Raw genomic sequence first — 23,366 nt, forward strand, 5'->3', positions numbered from 1 at the left:
TTTTTGTCTTCTGTTTTGTTATCTAAAGCTTTAACTTCCATCCTATTTGTTGCGAGATTAGTTCAGCAGCAGTGGTACAGGAGATTAATGGTTGCACACCGTGCGCTACACTGAACATCTCGCCGCCTGCTAAGCGACTACTACTAAGCGAAACCGCAGAGTAGTACGATATTTGATTGGTGTAAAAACGCTGATGCAAATGGCTTCAGTCCATTGCAATCTGTAGTCACACACCACTCACTGTTTTCCCATCACTCGAAGCGAAGCTGGTAGCGCTGCGTGCCAACCATTAAGGCCGCTTATCCGCTGATAAGCGTACGCGATTGGAAAAGGTTTACCGTTTTCTTCTCCACCACATCCCTCATCTTATGATCCGCCCCTTCCACCTCTTTTGCACGTTGCAAACAATGGATGGTGGTGGCGTGAGTGTGGTGCCTTGTCCGCTTGAAGAGGCTGTGGATTAAGACCCCCCACAAACACCTTCTCTTTTGCGAAATTATGCTGCACACGCGTACCGAACTGAATCCAACCCAACCCTGTGTCTCAGCGCGACTGGGAGGGAAGAGAGAGAGAGAGAGAGCGTCCATCAGAGGGAAGCAAGTAAATAAAAAGCTTCAAATCACCTCCTTCGAGTGGGGTGGAGCGAACATGGGCACGCTGTGGAGGGTTTTATCCGAGCTTTAATCTACTTATTAATAACCCTCCCCCATCCGTTTTACACGTGCGTTTGCACACAACCATACTCAACACCACACCACGAAGTGTAGTGCACGCGAGAGAAGCTTAAGATGGCCGCCTTAAACGGGCTTGCTTACGACGGGGCAACAAAAAAAAAAACGCAACGTTTTTTTGCAGCGATGTCAATCTGCGCCAACGGTTTGAAATGCAATAATTAAAAATCGCCACTTACGGGAGGGAATGGAAAATGGATAGGGTGGGGGAGGGGTCGGTTAGTTCACCACCATTGTCCCGAAGCTCCCCGTCGTAGGTCCCCTTCTTGTGGGCTTCTTGTGAGGGGGGTTTTTAGCTTCTTTTTGCTGGGCTTCGTTTCATGTGTGCACTACCCTTTACCGTTCTTCACAGCGTGTTTCGATTTTGTTTTGGATTGTAGTATTTTTTGTTGTTGGTGTTGTTGCTGTTGGTTTTGTTTTTGTAAACGACTACAACTGTTACAATTTGTCCAACATTCAAGATGCTTTAATCGCAACCATACCACCACGCTGCCATCTGGATTGGTAGGGCGCTATTATGGGCGACTTGGTGGAACTCACTAGACGAAGCGATCAGGTGTTGGGTAATCAGATTAGTATGTGTGTATTTTTTTGGGTTGGCATTGTTTATTTAAGTCAAAGTTTTGATAATTGTAAACTAAATGCTGATTAATTGTCAGTAAGATGGGGAAATTAGAGTGTTTTTTAAACTGCTACCATTTTAATGCATTGATCATGACATGGTTTTGAGGTACGATTATATGAATCATGTTTCAAAATTCAAAATACAATAATGTTAGGTTTATATTAAAACAAACAGATAAGTATGAAGAAAAAAGTATGGAGTGGTTGTTAGATTAATAATTTCTTTAACCATAATCATATTTCATTTAATAATAAACATGTAATAAATAACTACACATTTGATAACACGATAACAAAAAACTAGTGAACGAGAAGAAAAAATACAACATTATACTGACATTACGGTCATTTTCGCTAAATTTTGGCTCTAACTCACCTATTTGTGTCTCTAAAGCACCAATTGTTGGCAATTTTTGAATTTTTATCACAATTTTTGTCTCTAAAGGATGAATTTTTGAGAGTGCGCATCAATGTTTGTCTCTAAGGCATCAATTTTTGAGTGTAAGTCAATCACTTTATTTTTAAAATTTAACTGTATGTCTGAAACTGTGGGTTCCAAAAGCAATGAATTTAAGTTAAGAAGTTAATTATTTATTTGATAGAATTCGAAATCAGCCGGTCTCGTAGTACAGTCGTCAACTCGTACGACTTAACAACATGCCCGTAATGGGTTAAATCCCCAAATAGACCGCGCCGCCATACGTAGGACTGACTATCCTGCTATGGGGGGGAATCAATTAGTCACTGAAAGCCTAAGCCCACAAATGGGTACAGGCAGGCCTTGATCGACATCGGTTGTTGAGCCAAAGAAGAAGAAGAATTCGAAATATAACAATTGTTATGCCAAATTTGAAAGATTTAATGCAGTGAAAAAAGTTGGTATGTATTTTCAGATGTAAAACAATATTAAAAAATATTACAAAAAACAATCAAGTTACACGGTTTTTGAAGTGTTTTTGTAATTCTGAACTACAGTTTTCATAAACCTGCACGAATATCTTGTAAATTTATGATGATTCCTAAACGAGTCAAGCAATGTTGCCTTACAGACAGAAATAGGTGCGATAGGGTAAAAAACTTGATTCCTTAGAGCCAAAATTTGGCGGTAATGGCTATAGTATTATTACAAAATATAATATTATAAAATGAGTGAAAAATTTAACATGACAAAAACAGCACAGGAACTTACGGGTAATGCAGGTGGGTAAAAGACAGTATTTGTTATGTTTTGTTTTGAATAGGATTACATCGATAACCCAGATTGTTTACATTATGTGCTTCGTTGAATGTCACAGCCATAATAGTTTTAATAGTTTTATAGAATTCAGTAAAAAAAAAAAAGAATTCAGTTAAATCAAGAATCACAAAATAATTGGAAATTTACGTATATTATTTTATGAATTATCTTTGTATTAGCTTACAACGCTATAACGATACAATGTTGTAAAAGCGTAGTTATAGAACAACACTATTGCCCATGGTGATGTAACAAAATCGTTCCGAGCCCAAATTGGTTATTTTAGTTCAAAAGTCCATATTTTCAATATACATTTCTTTGGAATTTTTTTGTATTTTAAGGTAAGTATACGTACACTTGTGCATTTAATGAATAGTCATGTTATTGTAAACAACCTTGACGTAATTTTCAATAGATCATCAGCATAAAACAGAATCCTAATAGATGTTTATGGTCTTATATTTGTTGAAAATTTACTTATTCTGTGTATCTTAGCAAAAAACCTGATCAATAAAAAAAAATATAACAGTTGCATTTTCTTATGAACATCAAACAAGGAAGAAAAGCAATGCAATTACGAAAGAAATCCTAAAAGGTTTGGGTAATTGATAACGTTTCAGGGTTCTCTATGTACAATGTATGACAACCTTCGATAGAGCACAAGCTTGACCTTCTAAATTTAGCGCACAAATTTACACTCATGCGTATCCATTGCAGCTCTCACAGCTCATACTCACAAAATAATGCTCTTTTCCAATGCTCTATGATCGGTGGGAAAGCCGCGCTTTCGTGTTACAGGAAGGGGACATGATTTTACACTTGCGAGACAACAACGCGTTGGTGCCTTCGGCGCGTTCGCTACCAGGACGACGATTACATTCGACACCAATCGCTACAACCATTAGCGTCTTGATGATACGTTTTACGCGTAAGCTGTTGCAAATGTAAGATGTCATAATTTTGCACATTCCAGTCAACACATGTCGTCGCGGTGGTGGTCAATAATGTTCGACCCTGCGTCCCTGACCTGCAATGTGGCTCAAAGTGTCAGAAAGCACATGTTCGACTGCATGCCAGTCAATTGTTTTCATCCCTGCTGCCATCATCATCATCATCATCACCCGAGAGTCGTTTTGGCGAGCATATCCCCCTCACACTTCAGCCCTCCGTTACCTGGCGGGAGGGGGGGGGGACGATCGAACGTGCAACACCTTGGCGCGCTAGCTGACGTGTGTTTACACCGGTTAGCCATCGATCAAGCGGAATATGTATCGAAGGCAGAGAGCATCTTGGCGTTACGATGACATCCACCATTAGCATCGTTCTCGATGGCCCACTGTCCCGTCCCGCTTTTCCGTTTCGTTGTGCGCTAGGCAGAATCGGCAGTGGCCGGAGCACATTGGCATAGATAGAGATATGTTTGTTTTTACATTAATTTCTGCACGTGCCCATTACCGTGTGCGAGTGTAATCGGCAGTCGGAATCGATCATCAGTGTTGGCAACGTGGCGTGAAACCGTGGCCACGATCGTGCCATCGATAAGGGACAGCCTTTGCTGCTGCTGGTGCTGCTGCTGCTACTACTGCTGATGCACCATATCCAATTGAGCGTAAAATTACCGTTCCCAGTGTAAGTGGAAGACGGTTGGTGGTTTGAGATTGTTTTTTTGTTATCTTTCTGTCTTGCTTTAATGCTATCGCATCTCGCAGAGTGTTGGAAAGAATTTACAACCCAACCCGAGGTGAGCCAGATGGGGGGAAAAAGGAAACATAACTAGGAATTAAGACATACCCCGTTTCCCCTCATTTCCCGATTGCCATTTGGCCCTGCTCTGAGGGTTTAAGTGTGCTGGTTAAGTGTTTTTGCGTCGTCAACATGAACTTTGCTGTTCGAAGTATGCACATACAGGAATGCGTTTCGACTTGCCCTCTACAGTATCCCGCCGCTCCACCACCGTTCTTATCACTCGAAGGCAAAAGGAAGGCAAAAAGTTTAAACGGACCGGAAAAGCATTAATTGCATATGCAAGCGATCTTCGAAACTCACAAGAGAGAGAGAGAGAAAGGAATCGAGGGTATGAGCCACAGAAAGATATGAAATGATGGCAACAGACTTGCAACGGGCGTAATTGGGCCCGACGAATGTAAAGCCCTTGCGCCGTACGACATCCTCCACCACGAACTACACCCGAAAACTCACGGTTCACGGTTCCCGGAGGACATTTACATATGCGTCGTCGGCTTCGTTACGGTTTGTTTTTGCGCTTTCCTACTCTCTCGACCTGTCCACCTTCTTCGAAATGCCTCTCACTTTGCAAATTATTATGAAGCGTTTCTTCCCTTTACCGGTGTAGTGGCAATTGGTGCTTCTGGTGATAAGGTTTCAAATAAAAGATAAGACAAAGCGCTGGGCAAAGGGGGAAACCGTACGACATCCTCCACCACTCATCTGCGGCATCTGGGTTCATTCATTCGCCGGATCCATTTGCACGTCTGCGACAGATAATTGGCTTTGTGAAATCGGGTGATGCTCCTACCTAGCTTCTTTGAGGGAACTCCCTTTTTGGATCCTCTTTGCTCCTGCTAGGATCCATCCTTGAGAAGCCAGAAGGTCACGATCGTTAATGTGTCATATGTCATAGGCATACGGTTCCGAGTAAATTGATAATGAATATCCGCACAAAATAAGGCCCAGGCACGCACCCAACACTATCGAGGATCCCAGCTGACGGCCGTTGGCGAAGATGATCGATGGGAAGGAGAATAGAAGCAAGCGATCGCACCGTCGTTGTCCGTGTTCGCGATGGAATGCCATTTGACTACCGAGCGCTTCGCGAGCGAGGTGAGACAACTGTCAATCATTATGGAGAGAAAGCTGCAGCAACCTGCAGTTTTGCCGGTGCAGCAGCCGTGTATTTTGCAGCCTTACTTTTCTTGTTTGGACAAGCACAAACAAAAAAAAAAAAAACGCGATAAGCAAAACACCGGCGGCAGCGGGCGCATATGATTGTTTTTTGTTGTTGTTGTGTGTCTGTATCCTTTTATCAAATGGCAATGTATGGCTATCATTACGATATGGTTGCTATAGGTCCCAAGGGATCTCTTCAGCAGGAGACGCGATACCTACACACCTTTTTGCGCTGTTTTTACGCAAGCTGGGCGATGCTTCTTGGTGATTAACAGGACCAGACCATGTGGTGGAACAAGGTGGCACAATTTGAATACGTGACAAGCTGGTATGACACGCGCGAACGCGATAAATTCACATCGTTCGTTAATTGGAATAGTGGAGCAGAGACATACACACACAAAAACAACATCAGTCAAGAGCAACAGACGTTGCGATCTCCTTGTGAAAATATAGTCATTGGTGGTTATGTTCATCTGTTTCGCTTAAATTGTTAAATTTAATCATGCTTATGATGCATGCTGCTCCGCTGCTCCTAAGGAATGCGTTGACAGATGAACGGACAAGTTTTGGGTGGTGTGTTTGTATTGGAGCAAGACATGTAATGATGATCTTGCAACGATCTAGTAAGGCATACGATAAAAAAAACCTAGCGAGCTTTTTTAAAAACATCTGGAGCTTAATACGGTAGCCACGGGAAGTGTCGGGTTTTATGTACGCAGCAGTATGTATCTTCTTACATTTACCTGTAATATAACTATATCCATTACTATCACACTAAACATCATTACAACATTCATTACAAAATTTTTAATATATTTAGAAAAAGATATCGTTAAAATCAACTTTGTCGAAAACGTTGTTAGGTAAATATAAAAGTAATGATTTAAGATATAAACAATTCAGAAAATACAAAACAATTTGTCGTCTGAAAGACAATTAATTCAGACAATATGCATTAGATTGAATGTTCTTGAAGCTTTTACTTTTCAACAAAACAATAAAAATAATAGTAAAAATAGATAATAAAAAATGAGATTTAAAAAGCAAAATAGAAACTTTCTTTGTGAAAAAATAACATAATTCCGATAATGAATGATATAAATGTAAAGAATTGTCAATAAATTAGTTAAGGAAATTACGCGTTAAGGAAAAGATTAACTGCAGCGCGTAGAATTTTACAAACAGTTGCTCAATAAATTGATGGTACAACTGCATACAATTTTCATATTAACATAACATGTGCTGTTTTTAAAATTTAATAAGGCTGTGTCCTTTTTGCGGTATTTATGTTGTCGTCGCCTTTGTTAATTGATTGAATGATTTATGCAATTTAATATAAGTATTAAGGCATGAGTTTGGCCATATTTTAGTAGAATTTTCAAAATATTTTTTTTTTATTCAGGAGGAACGGTTAAAATAAAATTATGATGGCAAGATAAGGCAGAATTAAAAGCTCTAAATGTTAGATATCAATAGAATTTAAAATGATTTATTCCAGTGCACATCTTCTATACACTGTTGATGTTATTTACAAATTGCTCTCGAATAAAAATATGCTTCGAGTGTACGACTAAGCACACATTACCATAAGTTATTTTTGGCTTCTTAGGTCTATTTCATAACTGTAATTGAACAAAACAGATGATTTTCCTTACTTATATCTTGCCTGAGAAGGCGAGTAGTCTTCGCTACTCTAAATTATGAAAACTAAATTATGACTTCAATTGTATTAGTTTTGTCCATTTAATCTTAAGGCCGCTTTAGACTTTGCGTAAATTGAACGTGATATTTTGTTTTTTTTTGGAAAAATTTCATAGAATATTTATCAGAATATGGCTCATCGTACATCAAAAGAAAGGATATTCAATTCCCCAACTATTGAGACTATTAAACATGCTAAAATAATAAATTTAATGCATTTCCTTATTATTTCTCGATGACCATTATTTTTTCATCGTGAACAATGCGGGGAATCAAACAAGGAAATGCATTTAATTTATTATTTCAATATTTTTAAAAGTCTAGAAGGTTGGGGAATTGAATAACATTTCTTTTGGTGTACGATAAGCTACATTCTCGTAAAACAATATTGAATATAGCAAATATAAATATAATATAGCAAAAACCCAACATTTCACGTTCAATTTCTCCGAGGCTTTAAAGCAATACTTTGACTTTGCATTATGGTAGTATTGTATTGAACATGTTGGCCGAATTTTGAAAATATTTCACTTTATACCGATGCTCGATATTGGCAAATTATAGCAAAAAGAGTGTGCCATCAATTTATTGCACAACTATATGTAATTAACTTGTATTGCAAAACTAGTTAGTTATAAGAGAATTTATAGATTTTTACTTGTTTTCCAAAAGACAAATTTGTAAAAAATACTATAGCAATTCAATACAATGGTCATTTTTTTGTTGTAGACAACATAACAATTCAGATGAAATCTGAACCTTTTATTGATTCGAATTAAGATATAGAATACTGATTTGTGCGAATAAAGAGAGTTAAAAGTGCTTAAGAAAAACTTGCTTACTCAACAAGAAAAAATAATGTAAATAGAGTGTTTCGTTTAGTAGCAAATTTAGTCTAAAAATAAAATAAAGTTTGCTTCTAACAACGAAATAGAGGCAGAAGCTCGAAAGGAGTTATAGAAAGTGCTAAACAGTGCTGTAATGCGTGATATAGAAACATAATCAAAAACGTTGCTTAGAACGGTGCATCATAAGGAAAATAGCAAAAGCGTGTGCAGGTTAACTTCCCAAACAAAGACCAAACTGCGCTCCTATTAAACATGTTTCAAACGACACGATAAAGGCAACAAAGAAACATTAGAAAATCATAGCTTAAACTTTTTTTTCTTTCACACGCACACAAACACAAACACACAAACAGAACACAGAAGAAAAAGAAAACACATGGTTACGCATAGGTAGGTACGGACAGATCAACACTTGCCTCCAGGACGACGATAGGGCGTGCCAGGTGGAGAAACCACTGTTAACTGCCTGTAATCGCATGGCTTTAATTTCTTCGCGAAAAATGCAAACGATTCGTGCGACGAGCAACACAGCGATCGGGGGCACCCGCGGTGGCGCGGAGGTTTATGCGAGAGAATGTAAAATTATAAGTATAATCCAGTGACGGGAGGACGGGCAGCGTAGCGAGGGGGGGCGCATCGTTTCCCGATTGGACCAGGAGGTGAGTGGGGATGGGTGGGTGTTTTGGAAGATGGAGCAGGTGGTGTCCCGGAAGTGCCGCACATCCCGCGGATTACATACGTTCGTTGTATTTTTGCGCGAACGTAGGCAATAGGGCGCGCGTGTCATGTGTGTTTGCGCACGTACACCAGGTAATGATCGTTGCCCGGAACGGAGGGACAGAAGTTGGAGGCCCCAAACGGGACGGGAGGGAGTTGTTGAGGTGAGGTTGATAAGGTTGCCAAGATCGTTGTGTTGTTGGCGAAAGGTGATTAGAATGCAAATAAGAGAGAAAATAGAAAGAGAGAGAGAGAGGCGTATGAATTTTAATTAAACATTACTGGTGGTCCTTGGACCGTTGATAGGGCTTCGCCGAAGAGGACCTGAAAGCATCTAGATTTTTTTGTTTGGATGTAGTTGCTGTTTGTTGTTGGCACTGCTGTAATGGCCAATATTGGGCGTGGAGGATTAGGCGATGTAATGCAATGCCGTGTGTGCTCGGTGCGGGATTAACATCGAGTGTGTGGTGGAGGTGGGCTTTCGAGCGTGAAACAGTCGAAGGGTAAGGATGAAATAAAGCCAATACGTTACGGGGCCGCCAAGCCCAACGGAGTGGAAATAAAATCAGAACAAAAATGACTTTTTAATCTAAGCACAGCTACAACTCATTACGCTTTCTTTTAAAACATAATAACCATATTTATCGTCCAGCAGCACGAACAACATGCCCCCGGCCGACTGTGCACGCGGGTGCCGATAGTGAAGAAGCAGAAACAAAATATTTAATCGAGTTAACAGCTCGATTAAGTGGTTCGTCCGAAATCGACACTAAAAGCTACTGAACTGCGTACAAAGTGCGCAGCGGCCAATAACAATCGAGAGTAATGATGTGACGCAACGAGTCAGCACCCCAGCAGCAGCACCCTTCTTGCCGGCCACGGAAACTGAACTGTTTCCCGCGCGAGTTTCAGTAGCGTTTATGATCGAAACAAATTGCATAAAATGGGTAGGGGCCGCAAGGCCCTTTGGTACGTGTTTTCGTGCAACGCTGCAAACGTCCGCTAAAGTAGAGCACTGGTGCAGAATGGAACAAGATGATGGGGCATGATTGTGCAAGACGTCGTTATCATCGGGTCCGATAGTGCAGCTGCTTAGTATGCATATTTTAAGTGGCTCCTTTTCGCTGGACATTTCAGCGCCCGTTCGTGTGGTGGTTCTGGAATAGGCCTTCTTAAACAGCGAAATGTGTGTGTGTGTGTGTGTTGTGTACTTTGAGTAGCGATGGCAAAAAATATATATATTTATATGAATTAAGAACATTGTTGTTTCGCTGCTTCTTCTGCTAGCTGTGCTCGGTGCGTTTGCTAATTATTGCACCCCTACAGCGTTCGCTATCTTGCTCCAGCAGGAACCGCACGCACACACACACCACCTCGAACGCTAGAATGCAATTAAAGTGCAGCCAATATCGTGATGTAAACGACTTTGACTAGGTTTCGCTTTTTTGCTCTTGTTGCCACGCTACATACTATTTGTGTGTGTGTTTTTTGTGCTGGTTTTATGGAACGATTTTAATTAAAAACTGATAAGCGCACTCTTTTTGCGTATGTATGTGTAGATGTGCGTACCGGTCATGAAGTGGTGCGTGTAATGTGAAGTGCGCGAAGGGTGCATCCATATGGCGATATATACCGCAAGGAAATAAATACACGAAAGGTGAAAGACACAACGCGGATCCTTCGTGTGCGACGATGATGCATTTTGGAAGGAATTGAAATGAGAGTAGATAAGGTGGAAGAAGAGGGATAGCATGCGGGAGGGTTTTGCATACAAAAAAATAATAAAATAAATAAAAGCATAATATTAAAAGAAAAAAAAAGACTTTACAAACCGATGAAAAGAAGGAGAAGATCAAATAAAAGTAAAAGCATGCAATTAAAATGTTTATTTATAAATAAATACAATAGAGGCAATGAAAACGAGATAATAGGATAGCATGCAGCAGGCAAACAAGATGAAACCAATTCCCTCCAGTACTCGATGTGCTTGGTAAAACTGCATTAGGTATAGATAACAAATCAGCACACCGAGTAGCGGGGGTTTTTCTTTTTTCTTTTGAAATACACAATTGCTTGGTTGATTAGTATTAGTATGAAGGATAGCGGCTGTTAAACGGCATTGGTCGCGTTTCGCTTCTTCCGGAAGAAGCTCTGATTAGACCGATTGCGACGCTCTAGCGAGGCACCCTCCGCCGGTGGTGGGTTCGCCGTGGCCGAAGCCGTGTTAGCAGCGCTACTGATGGTGGGTTTAGTTTTGGCGGTGTTACTACTGCTGATACTGCCGGGACGATTGTTGTTATTGGTATCGGCCGTACTGCCGGCCGCCGCCGGTGCCCGCGGACCGGTGGGCGGATGCGGAAAACTGTCTACGAAATTGCGCAGTGTCATTTGGTCGGAGGTCGCGGGCCGTTGGCGGCGCTTACGGCGCATGAACGTGCTACCACGGGCCAGCGGTGACAGCGTCTTCGAGGGAAGGGTGAAGAATTTCTCATGCTTAGACACTTTGCGTTCATACTCACTGCTGAATGTCGACTCGGACACGCTGGTCATCTGCTTCTGGTACTCGAGCGCTTTCTTCCCGCTCCAGTCGAGCAGGTCCCGGTCGGCCTCTGCAAAGTGGGAAAGAGTTGTGAGAGCTGATGTTAGAAGATATGGTTACGGTTATGCGCTTAAAAGTAATATTTTTCTTTTTCTTCGTTGTATTAAATCGGATGGCAAAATTAAGATCAAAGCAATTGTGATTCAGTTGGATCGTATCATTTAGATAATTAGCACAAAATAACGAAGAAACGACAATGTACATTATGCATCGAATCAAGTCTGAATCAAGACTCTGGCGTACAAATCGTACAACTGTTTCACAAATTTGGACAGCATTTCGCTGCCCAAAGCACCAACCACCTTCGACGACCACACATCATCATCCTTCCGGCACAATAGCTGGCATGCCCAGTTGGCGTTTGAAATGGAGCTGACAGATCCATCTCCATTGGCACTAATTAATTCATCACCTAAGCCAAAAATAATTAACCAACGGACGCCGAGGCAACACACACAACCGAGTCCGTACCAGCGCTTTGCTTTGTGCGCTTCGAGCCGTGCAACAACCACCCATCACAGTCAGTTCGGGTTAGGAGAGATGGTTGAGCGATAATTCCATTCTCGACTGTGACTGCCACAAAGCAGCAACGACTGCTCGTTTCTTCCGCTGCCGGTGGTGATAGTATCTATTGATGATAAATTTGTGGCCCAAATGCTTCATTAGATGAGCGCCCGAATCTGCGAACTGGAGCGCTTACGATGCCGCGACACCGACGCGATCTGTCAAAGCTGTCCGCTGTCTGTCTGGTCCGCACGTCCCCGGTCGGCCCGCTTAAGACAACTGGAAGGGACCGGGGCAAGGTAGGACCGGGTCGGTCGAAGCGCGAAAGATGAAGCACACACATTCGTCGAAGCGATTAGACACTTTTCCCGCGTGTGTATGTTTTTTTTCCTCTTCTGTTTGTTCCTCATTGACAGCAGACGGCCGGTGGTGGCCGCCTCAAACCTTTGCCCCGTTTCTCTACTCTATGGTAGTCGCGTGGACCCGTCCGTTTCGAGCTAATGATAGGGAATTGGGAAAAAGGTAGCAGTGGAGTGTCGGAAAACGGCCCCAAAACGCAACCAACGCAACCAAGGAAATAAGATTGCCCGGCGACGACATTGTAGCCGTGCCCGAAATCACCTCTACTTCCCCAACCCTCCCCGGTGAACGTCCCAGTGCCACCAGCACAAGAAGGAGCGCAATTTGTGAATGTGAACCCGTGGTTTTTGGTGTTATCGTCTGTCAATCAAAACTTATCGATCAATTTATTTCCCTTATCATTTGCGCTTAGGTAACCTTTACGTGGAATCGTGTTTTATTTTTTTGGGTGTGTATTTTATAAGCCGGTCAGTGAGGCTACGTGGTACGTAGCTGGTCGACGTTCTTTTTGACATCCTGCACGGTGTTGTTTCGCTGGTGTGCTAGCGACTGATGAAAGCCGTGTGACAAACGACACGTAGAGAAGAAATTGGGTGCGCGTCCGCACGATTTGGTAATTTGGGGATAGATGCGGGGCTGCTACTCTCTGGTGCTTTAGTTTTCGAGAATGGCTAGAAAATGGATAGCTTTCGACACACAATCGACCCGTAACTGGTCGAGGATCACAGTCTGCAGTCAATAGTTTAAGGCAAACGATTTATTGGATTGAACCGGTCACGATGCATGACTCTCTTTTCGGCCTTCCCGAGTTGACAAAACTCTAAAGGGGATGGCCATTTAAATATTCTACTCCTTCTATACAGCACCTGGCAAGAAAGCTCCAGAATATAATAGATATCGTTTTTTTCTCCTTTTTCCATTCTTGCCCCCACCAATGGCTACCGATCATTCTACTTTCGGCGGAAACGATCGATGTCACGACGGTCGGCTGTCGTATTTGACAGCCGACGGACGCGCATCGCAACTCCAATGTTCATTCATGACGCACGCTAACCAGGCAGGATATCAAGCAGTTTGACTGTGTTTACGCTGCGCAGTCAAACAAGAATGATTTATCGATCGTTCTCACTTACGCTTGCCGCTTTTCAGAATGCCGCTGCAAACCTTCGGTGAAAGGCGGTTTCTTTAACAGCTTTCATCACCTTGTCTCAATGAAGCGGACAGTGTTTGATGAAATCATTCAAGATGTGATCAATGCCAAGAGCAATAAACAAAAAAGGTTTATGAATGAGATGTCACTGATGGGTGGATTTGTTTAGCCACTCAAAAATCTATCAAACAGAACCGGTATTATAACAGGAAAAAATCAAACCAATGAATTAAAATCAAATTTAAAAAACAATGAAAAACTATCATCTCAAACAAGGATCTTGAGTAAGTTTAATTGAAGTGCGTAGCTTACATCAAAGTAACTTTTATTGAGAAGCCATCTATTGCAAAATATCAGAGTCAATAGGATCATTGAATCATTTAAGTCATCACAGCAGATATTAGAACCCAATTTACAGAAATAATATTGAAGTTCTACAATAAAATCAAAGTACGAAGAAGTACGATCAATAAGAAAGAATAGTCATACGATTAAGACATAATTCGAAATTTTGTGTAAATATAAAGAGGAAAAACTGATTCAGTTACTAGCTTTTCTCAACATAATGCTTTAAAAAACAGTAAATAATCAAGAAACTTAAGAAAATCAAAAGTGCATTTAAATAAAAACTGCCAAATGACGTAAGTTTGTGTAAAATCAAAAAAGTAAGCGAAAGAAAAGCTTTTTAAAACAGATTTCAATGTTTAAGAATGTCTCTTTTTATAATATTCTCAAACAAATAATTTGCTTAGGAAGAAATTGCAGCGTATAACTCTGTAATATGTTCTATAATACACACATACTTCGGACAGAATATACGATTATTCCTCTACTTTATAATGTAACACCTCAAACGGATCTAATTTGGCTTAGGAAAACTAAAAAAACCATGATAAGAAAGAACATGCATCGTAAACGCATATTATACTCACTGTAAACGTTGCACAGCAGCTCAAAAATGTCGTTCCGGCCGAACTGTGTGGCAATGTGAAGCGCCGTATACCCCTGTAAATAAAACGAACCGTATAGAAATGAAATTAGAACGACATAATTAGAGGTAAATTGATCGTACATCGTCAAGCGCGCAATGCTGCCGTAATTGATTTGTTCCACCGTACCCGGATAACCGTGAAACCTCCGAGGCAAAACAACGGCCGACGAGCGACACTTTAAGAGATTTTGAGCCTTGAAGCTTGAAGTTTGTATTAACAACGGCCAGACCAACCCCTGGCGGCTGGTTGGGACGAGGGCTGTAGGAAGGGTGGGTAGGGTTTTAAACATTGACTGACAGATGACAAAAGTTGCTCGGCGAATTTCACAGCCCGAGTAATTTATGCCCGAGTTACTGATTGTTGGGCCACACAGCAAACAGGGCAACAACAGCAACAACAAAAAAGCGTAATTATTATTCCACCGGAAAGCACTCGCGAGCAGAAAGCGCTTGCAAAAAAAAAAGAAAACGAGAAGAAAATGTGCATGAAAACACGCAACACTGGATGGATCCATGGTTATCCCAGCGGGGTTTGGATTGGGAATGCATATAAGTGGCCAGTGTTGATGCAGAGCAGCCAGTACACACGGGAGGCCTCACTATCTTGTTCTATCAACTAAAAGCCTCACGCTTGTGCTTGTGCACTTCGAGGACAGTGAACAGGGAAAACTTTCACGTGAATTGGCACACGGTTCATCGATCGGCGAAAGCAATAAAAAATAAAAATCGCCATGTGGAATCGCGCACGCGGATCGAAATGGACCGAAAATTCAATACACCCTCCAATATATCGTCCCGCTCCTCCCCCGTGTTTCGGTACGCAGCGCATCCGCCTGTAAACATCAACATATGCATCAAATGTTTATAATGTTGTCACGTATCCTTTGATAAGCGGAACTGATCTGTCGCTGTTCTTTTTTTTCATTCTCTCCCCATCGTTCCTGGTGGGCCTAGTGTGAGCTCGCGCGCGCGCCCTCTCGGTGGAATCGACTCTCTTTGTACTTCCGTCCCGAACTGTCTAACCCTTCTCGAGGAGTGCAGGCCGGGCGAGTGTTTTCCTGCGAATGCTGTCGATGGTTCGTACCCTTTCCAATTTTTTGTTTCGTGTCATTTTATTCCATTTTAATTTGAACGCAGCACTTTCTCACCCGGCTCCGGCGGCACACCCTGTGTTGTCACCGGTTATGGTGACGGCTGGGTGACCGAAGATTGGCTGGCGGCTGCTGTTTGAACGAAATTAAAAACTTAAAAAAAAGGTACACACGAAGCAAGAAAAAGGGGTTTGGATGGGTTTTTGGGTTGTTTCCGCGGGAAGGTGCGCGTACCAGCGCGTCCCGGGTGCAAAAGGCAATCCCAGTTCCAATCAACGGTGGAGCTATTGCAACAGTTCGGAAAACACATTTTCACACAGCCAGTACACTGTAACCGGGGCCAAACCGGGGGATGCGAATGGCGGCGCAGGGAGGTACAGGAGAGTTGATATGGATGGGTGCCCTGCGCTTTAAATTCGTTTCGTTATAACGACCACGATATGGGTTCTCATGTGTTACGATTTATTGATTGCGTTCTGCAAAGATGCCACATTCAATAAGACACGTTATGACGGCCAATGTGGTGTGAACACATATTGGCAATATATTTCTTAAGCTGACACTTCGTCGCCCTACTCCTCTGAAAAAAAAAAAAACATTGCTCAAGCACAAACGTCTTTAGGAAATTAGACAAATCAGACATTAGAAACTAGTCAACGTTGGTAAACAAAAACCTGACCTGCAGATCTTGCGCAAATGTAGCTACACGGAACAGCAACGCTCGACACTAACCACTCCGTCCGACGGTGGGTTTCGGACAATCGGATGAAAAATGATACATCCAACATTGTACGGCAATTAGCGGCAATGTCTTGGGGTTAAATTATAATGAAATCTTAAATTTCAAATCGATTGCCCGACCGGGGCCATGTTTCCGCCATGTTTCCAGGCTACGTACGCACACCCCGTCCCGGCTTGCGCTTTCTCGGATACGGACAAGATTGCGGAAAGCCGATACCACATACATAATACACACCCGGTTTGGTGTGCTGAGGGCCAATTGAATCCATTGCCGATTCTCAGCCACTGGCTTTGTTGTGGATGGGACTAAGGCGGCACAACAGAGTCACTCTCACGTCAGCAGGAAGGAGTCCACTGTCTTGGACAACAACCTATCGAACCGTCCAAGGTGTGGGTGGTGGATCTTTACTATCATTAAAAGATGAAGCTTGCTTTTTGCTTTCCTATAGACCAAGACCCATCCATTTCCAAGCGTTTGTTCTTCGCCCTCGATTCGGGTGAAGACGTTGCTGTTTCCGGATCCGGGCAAGGGTGGGAGATGTAGCGGATCCGAGTATGATGGTGTGCTAGAGATTTATCTAAACACATTCTTCGTGTACAATTTCGTCACAACTGCAACGGACCGCAACGCGGCGCTTCCACCGGTGTGTCGGCACGTTCGAGAGCGCTATTCAAACATAAATAAATAAACTCCAACATCAATTGAATCGCTTTCCGAATGTTTCTCTTCCGCCGCACCGGCACTGCCGCTGCCCTGCGGCGAAGGACTTTCTCTCACCTTTTCTTCGAGCCGTATTTTCATCAGGCAGACATGTTTACCAGTGCCCGCGTAAACAACCGCATGCCTCTCCACGGCAATGCTGTACTCCTACCTCTCCGCCATCAGGCGCTTTTGTGATCGTTGGCCTTTTTGATTTGACCTAACACTTCCACCTACTCTCTCCACACATACCTTTGGCCCTTGTGGAAGGAGTAGAGCACTATTTGAACTCGATGGGAGATCCTGGCGCACATCGCTTCCCAGCGCAAATTGTTTCCCTTTTCATCGACCTGGTGCAGAGTGAACAGCCACAGCAAGCAGCAGCAGCCCGTCAGTCTGCGATGATGGCTGTCCTTGTTGGCTGTTGGCAAACAAATTCATCTAACCGTAGATTTACATGAAGATTCCGTTCTAGGGTCCTTTTGCCTCACAGTGCTTTCATCCTCAGATGGTTCGCTGTCAACTCCAAATGAAGGTGGAAAAGCCCGATTCGGAAGGAGGGAAACCTTTCGTTTATAATAAATGAAATATTTTATGTATGTATCACCCACAACACTATTTGCATTTGTAGCGTACACAGTCACAAACACACACACATGTATACATTTGTGTTCTCCACAGTATGGAAGGTACATCATCGAGTGGCAAAATAGGAAATGAAAATTTTCAATCAAAAAGCTTCACTTTCCCAACTACAGACGCCTTTGATGAGTGGCCGATCGCATAGCCGGTTACGATTGCAGGACGAAAGCTTCGGTACGGTTCGATTGCAGCCTGTTTACCTTACTTGTGTTGTTGGAAACAGATTGGTTTGCTAAGCAAACAACCACACCAGAGCGATGGTTAGGTGCAATGATAGTGTCGTAAGGGACAATGTTTATTAAAACTGTCTTCGTGTGATGGAGCGCGTGTGTTATTTGAAGTGGAGCAGTTCTTGTGTCGCACAGTAATTAAACTGGATCATTTACGATACCACTGATGTTTGAAAAGAACAGGACAAAACACAGCATTAAGTACACGAATTTAAAAGAAAGAAAATTAGTTCTATAGTATTTCTTTACGATCAAAAATTGACAAAAAAGTAAACATCACATCCCCTCTTGACCCTAACGCCAATATTTCATACTAGACCATCCCGATCTCGAACGCTGACAGACTGCTCCGTCCCACCCTGAGCCGATGGAAAGTGGAAAAAGCGACCAAAGTCGTATTGCAATATCCAGCCCACGGTTGTGGTTATTGTTTGGTGTATGTGTGTGAGAGTTTTTTTTTATTTCGCGATGCCCGCCACCATCGTATGTGTACCATTTGCTTGTTTTTTGTTCGTGTGTGGCAATCTTGTAAAAATGTAAACCAACAATGAACTGCAACGGGAGGGTCAAACCGCGGGAAGGTAAAACACGCTTCGAAAAATCGAATACGTTATGAGAGACCGCGAAAAAAGAGATCGTGCGCACGGCCACAGTTATGAAACTTTGTGGTAGGTAAAATAGTACGCTACCAACGCGTTTTTCTTCCGTGGCCGCCCTTCCCTGGCTAGGGCGGAATGGCTGACGCATTCCTGAACGCGCGCCCTGAACGCGGTTATGGGTTTTGGCGGAAGGATTTGCCGCGGTGAACCCGTGTGGGAAGGACGAGAAACAAGAAGAGCAAACAAAACAAAACAAAAAACCATACGAGTGTGTCTAGCGCACTCATGATGCTTGCCAATCGGGGGCGTTTTAAAGAGAAGATAAAATAATATTGTCCTTGGGCAGAGGAGCTCGGGCCGAACAACAGGCAACCTGCTCGGGACGAGCGTAGACAGTGAGCGAGTCCTGCTCGTCCGTTCTGGAGCTTCCTTAGGGGTTCTTTTTCCTTCGTGTTAAGTCGTTCAAGTAGCTGAACCACGATCACTTTCCACATTTTGCATGTTTATATTTATTTCTTTCCCCACTCTATTGGACACGATCGGGTTTTTTCTTCTTCTGAGGTTGATGTCAAAAAGCGCGAAAAAAGAAAGAAAAAAAAACTTTACTGAAGACGACGACGACGTGATCAGAAGTCGCTTCCCTCGATGGTATAAAAACCTTCGCGCTATCAGATAGATATTGAATTATTTGGTCACGACTTTTCCCATCGACCAAAACAGTACGATGCGGACGTTAGCAAATCCGTAGAGCGTTGGTCTCGGGAGAGTGGGAATACGCTGGGATGCCGAAATTAAGATTCCATCCCTTAGCAAAAGGGAAAATAATTAAACAATTTTATTCAACAAATTAGTTTTTAATTCTATCTGTACCGCCGCTCAAACGGTACGGGGTATACCGGCCGGGTTTATCCAGTCGGCGATTGGAGCGAAGTAATATTATGCCGAACGATTTTGTCACAATCGTTCGGTATGGTAGTACCGTTTGTGGACAAACAAATAAGCACATAAACAATAGTTGAACATGACACACCGTAGTACCGTAGTGGCCGAACCACACTGGACACCGTTGTTCGGTTAAACGGTTTTGCACATAAACATGCAAAATGCACATTCGAAGGTCATGCAGTATTGCGTTTTCACCCAAGACAGAAGCAAAGAATGCGAAAATGTGATACTATTCAGCTGATCTGCTGCTTGCCGCACGTAAAATGAATAGGGAGATCCCACTGTGGCCATGTGAGCCAACAAACATGCAAACATAAGCTGCCTTTGTCCTGGGTGTGTCCACAGGGTCGGTGACGGAGGGGGGGGGAGGGAAGGGGGGGGGAGGGCACATATCGCTTATGTGTGTAATCGTTTTCTAGCGCGAACAGCCACTTTCCTGGCGAAATATTAGTGTAACATCATGTCGAAACCGGACCGGTCGCTGATGCGCCGCGTAATGGATAGGAGTCAGGGCAATAAAAATTATTAATATGCATGCATAATTTTTCACTGCCATTCAAATTAGTCGCACATAAACAATTACGGTGGGATGTGTGCTGGGTGCGACCAGAAGCTCCCGGTGGCACTCAGTCGAAGGCTCATACTGGTAGGCTGACTGGTGGTGGGCTCTGTACTCGCGCGCTCACACAACCGAGGGGTAGGCACCATCTGCGTGGAAGTGCTTCTCGAGCGCAGTGCATTTGTGGCAAACGTAAAAACTCAAGATGTTGATGGTATGCACGTATGTGGTAGTAAACAATGGCCAGAAAGAAGGAACCATTATTTAGCGCGAAACATTATGTGTGAAACATTACAAACTTATTGCATTGCTTGGTTATGGGAAGCCAAATAACAGTTCAGTAACCTGGGCTGTCTCGCCTTAAGACAGGTATTAAAAACATTAGATCAAGAAACGTAATTGATAAATTAGTTTTTAGAGACATATTTGCTGTAACTTGACAATCCAGTTTTGGAGACATTAACTGCAGATAAGGCATTAGACGGAGAAGAATAAAAAAAATTATGCAGAGTTTTTAAATTCATATTTTTAATCCAGGTCATCAGGTATTTTTAACACATTCCTAGGATACGCTGGATCTGACCTACGCACTCATGCCGGCATATACAAGGTTTCGAGACTTATTTCGTACCACGAAACCGTATAGTCAGTCCTTGCTACGCGGAGACGGTCCATTCTAGACTTGAACCCATGACAGGCATGTTATTATGAAGTCGTACGAGTTGATGACTATACAAGATTCAAGTCTATCTTGTCTTTTACTTGACGTGAGGTCATACGCGGACATGCCGGCATATACAGGCTTTCGGGACTTATTAGTACAGTTGACCGCTATCTGAGATGTAAACAAACACGAGCGAACAATATCGATAACTGGAGTGACGTTTCTATGGATTGATTGTTTTCATTGGAGTTGAATTGAACGAACATATCACACTTTTTTTCATTTATAATGATATAAACTATAGTAATTCGTATGATGATGTAAATTAATAGCAAACGTAGGCAAAACACTCTAAATTTGTGAGAAAAATGCCAATGGGGAGGACGGTCCAATCTAGACCCTTGATGTGCATGTTGTTAAGTCGTGCGAAATGACGATTGTACCACGGTACCGCCCAAATATATTTTTGTCCAAATAAAGATAATTGTACCATTATAATTGTTTTTTTTATTTAAATAAGGCATATTACAAATTGATAAATCGACTGCTTGAATAATGAATACAGTAAAACTTAGGCAAGAACATCAAAGACAAAGTAATTTTATGAAGCTGTACCAGTAATTCCTTCAGACATCGTATATGCTTTGAATTCAAAAAGCATTTAGGTAAAATATATTATATGAAGTGATTATAACAAGAATAATCAAGTGTTCTAAACTTTTGACATGAACATATTCATACAAAGTATTTCAAAAAATATGGTGTATTTGAAGTTAAAAAATAAATAAAATAAAATAAGATCATTGCGAATGTTATATTTATCTTTAATGTCTTCCGCAAGTAAGAACATACGAGATAAAATTTGCTGGTGTCAAAATGAGTTAAGAATTACTTTTTTAATGCTTATAATGTTTGCATTTATTTAATCTGTTTGTTTCTATTTAATAATATGATTTTAGAATATAATAAAAATTGTTTAAACTTGTACAGCAAATGTTGATCTATTATTGGGGTCCTTTCCGTTTGCAATGAAAATTGCAGGCTAGTTTTGTGTGTGGTTTTGTATGTAGTGTTTACATGATTTCAGCTTCCAACTGTCAATCTCCATAAAAAAAACTGACTAGAATCGTGAAGGGCCCCATTGTCAGTTGCCAAGCTTAAGCATTCTTTGTTTAAATTTATCATACTTTGCTGTGATTATCACGATTATCATAGCACCAGCCCACCAACGTACATCGTTCAGATCGTTAAGAGAGAACTCCAATTCAGGAAAGCTAGAAAGAAGACTTATCATTGACCTTTCTCGTAAGGAAATAAATAAACCCGATTCGTTCGTCTAACAAACGGTAGGCGGATTGATGAATGAAGTTTTTATTTCTTGACGGTCAATCCTTCGACCGACACCAAAGCGAACCAGTTCATCAAGCGCTGCGTTATCATGGTCGAAGGATCTTCCGTCTGCATATCAAATGTTTATGATTTGACAAGAGAGTAAAACCAAAAAAATCAACACCGCCTAACCAATCCCTCTAGGGGCACAAACACACACGAAACGGCGGCTTTTTTGTGCCGGTCCTATCCCCCTTGCCTCACCTTCGGGAAAGCGCTTTCAACTGTCCCAATCTGCTCAGAAAGGGACGCGCTTCCAAGACGATAGACGCAGAGAAACTTGCTCTATTTAAAGCGATCGTCGTTTTATCGGTTCCCGTTTTAGGTTTCTGTTCCATGGTCGCCTGTTTGTTTTTGGAGCTTTGTTCTTTGTCGCTAGCAAACACGGTTCTACTTCACTAGGCAGTTGCGTTCGGCTAATTAAAGCAAATGTCTTTTATACTGTTCCGTTAATGAAATTATAAAAACTAATTAGCGCTCGGTCAGTAGATGTCTATGCGAGGTGTGGAGCTTCCTCGGTGGCTGGCTTTGTTGAAGTTTGGTTGTTGCTTCCAAACCGTCACTTCACATTGTCCCACAGATGTCCAATGAAAGTAATACAAAAAAGAACATGCCCACGACCCTAAAACCAAGCTCAGCGCTACTATTCCGTTGGCTTGCCGATGTTCTTCTCACCTACAACCCCTTGGACAAAGCATTCCATCTTCTTGCAAGGAAATGCCACTGGATGCGGAATGCCATTCAACATCCTAATGTCGATGCTCTCCCGATATCCGCTGCCATCAGCGGCGAGTAGCAAATTAACGGCTAGCTCTACCGCATTTAATATCTCGTTTAATGGTTGGGCTTCTGGTAGGCCTTGTGGCAAGTGAGAGACAAACAAGAGCCACCCAAAGGCTATTTGAATCTGAGCATAACATAATTGCTCGTTGCTTCTTGATCACGTTGCTAGATTATCGCGTTCCTACTTGATGGAGCCAAACGGCAATAAAATCTAAATATTGCTGATGAATGATGTTCCCCGTTTCATCGCTCATCTCGTTAGGAAGTTTCGTTTAGAGATTTTGGCTGGTCACTTACCCCGTTCTAATGATAGCCGAATCCGTGGATGGGTCGGCCAGTGACGTTGATGGTGGCGTATAAAATGAAAGAAAACGTGGTAAAACATTAGAAAATACATGCGCTACATGCAGTTACATGCTACTGTACTACGCACTACACACATACCGTTCTGGCGTTGACATCAGCTTTCAGCTTACCGGCCACCAGCTTTACCACGTCCTCGTTCCCGTGCTTCGCTGCCCAGTGTAGTGCCGTCTGTCGGAAGGGGGAATGAAATGAAATTATTAAAATCGAAAAACACAAAGCCGGTTAATAAAAAAATATATAATTTGTGCGAATCTTGTGATACGATCCATTGCAAGATAATACGCA

General features: G+C 42.3%; 1 protein-coding gene across 2 annotated transcripts in view; it reads right to left on the reverse strand.

The window, feature by feature from the left end:
* LOC120908401 (ankyrin repeat domain-containing protein SOWAHC) overlaps positions 1–23,366 on the reverse strand; it is a 94,722-nt gene that overhangs the window by 2,629 nt on the left and 68,727 nt on the right. The window contains exons 8-12 of one of the 2 annotated variants that reach the window (XM_040319356.1): positions 23,160–23,249; positions 23,013–23,018; positions 14,314–14,386; positions 11,288–11,377; positions 8,468–8,540 (exon numbers count right to left, since the gene is read on the reverse strand). In XM_040319356.1, coding sequence (XP_040175290.1) covers positions 8,468–8,540; positions 11,288–11,377; positions 14,314–14,386; positions 23,013–23,018; positions 23,160–23,249 — 332 coding nt within the window. The remainder of the gene's footprint in view (positions 1–8,467; positions 8,541–11,287; positions 11,378–14,313; positions 14,387–23,012; positions 23,019–23,159; positions 23,250–23,366) is intronic. The other variant, XM_040319355.1, reaches the window with a different exon arrangement.

The sequence above is a fragment of the Anopheles arabiensis genome, chromosome 2 (genome assembly GCF_016920715.1).
Source record: "Anopheles arabiensis isolate DONGOLA chromosome 2, AaraD3, whole genome shotgun sequence".
NCBI classification, from domain to species: domain Eukaryota; kingdom Metazoa; phylum Arthropoda; class Insecta; order Diptera; family Culicidae; genus Anopheles; species Anopheles arabiensis.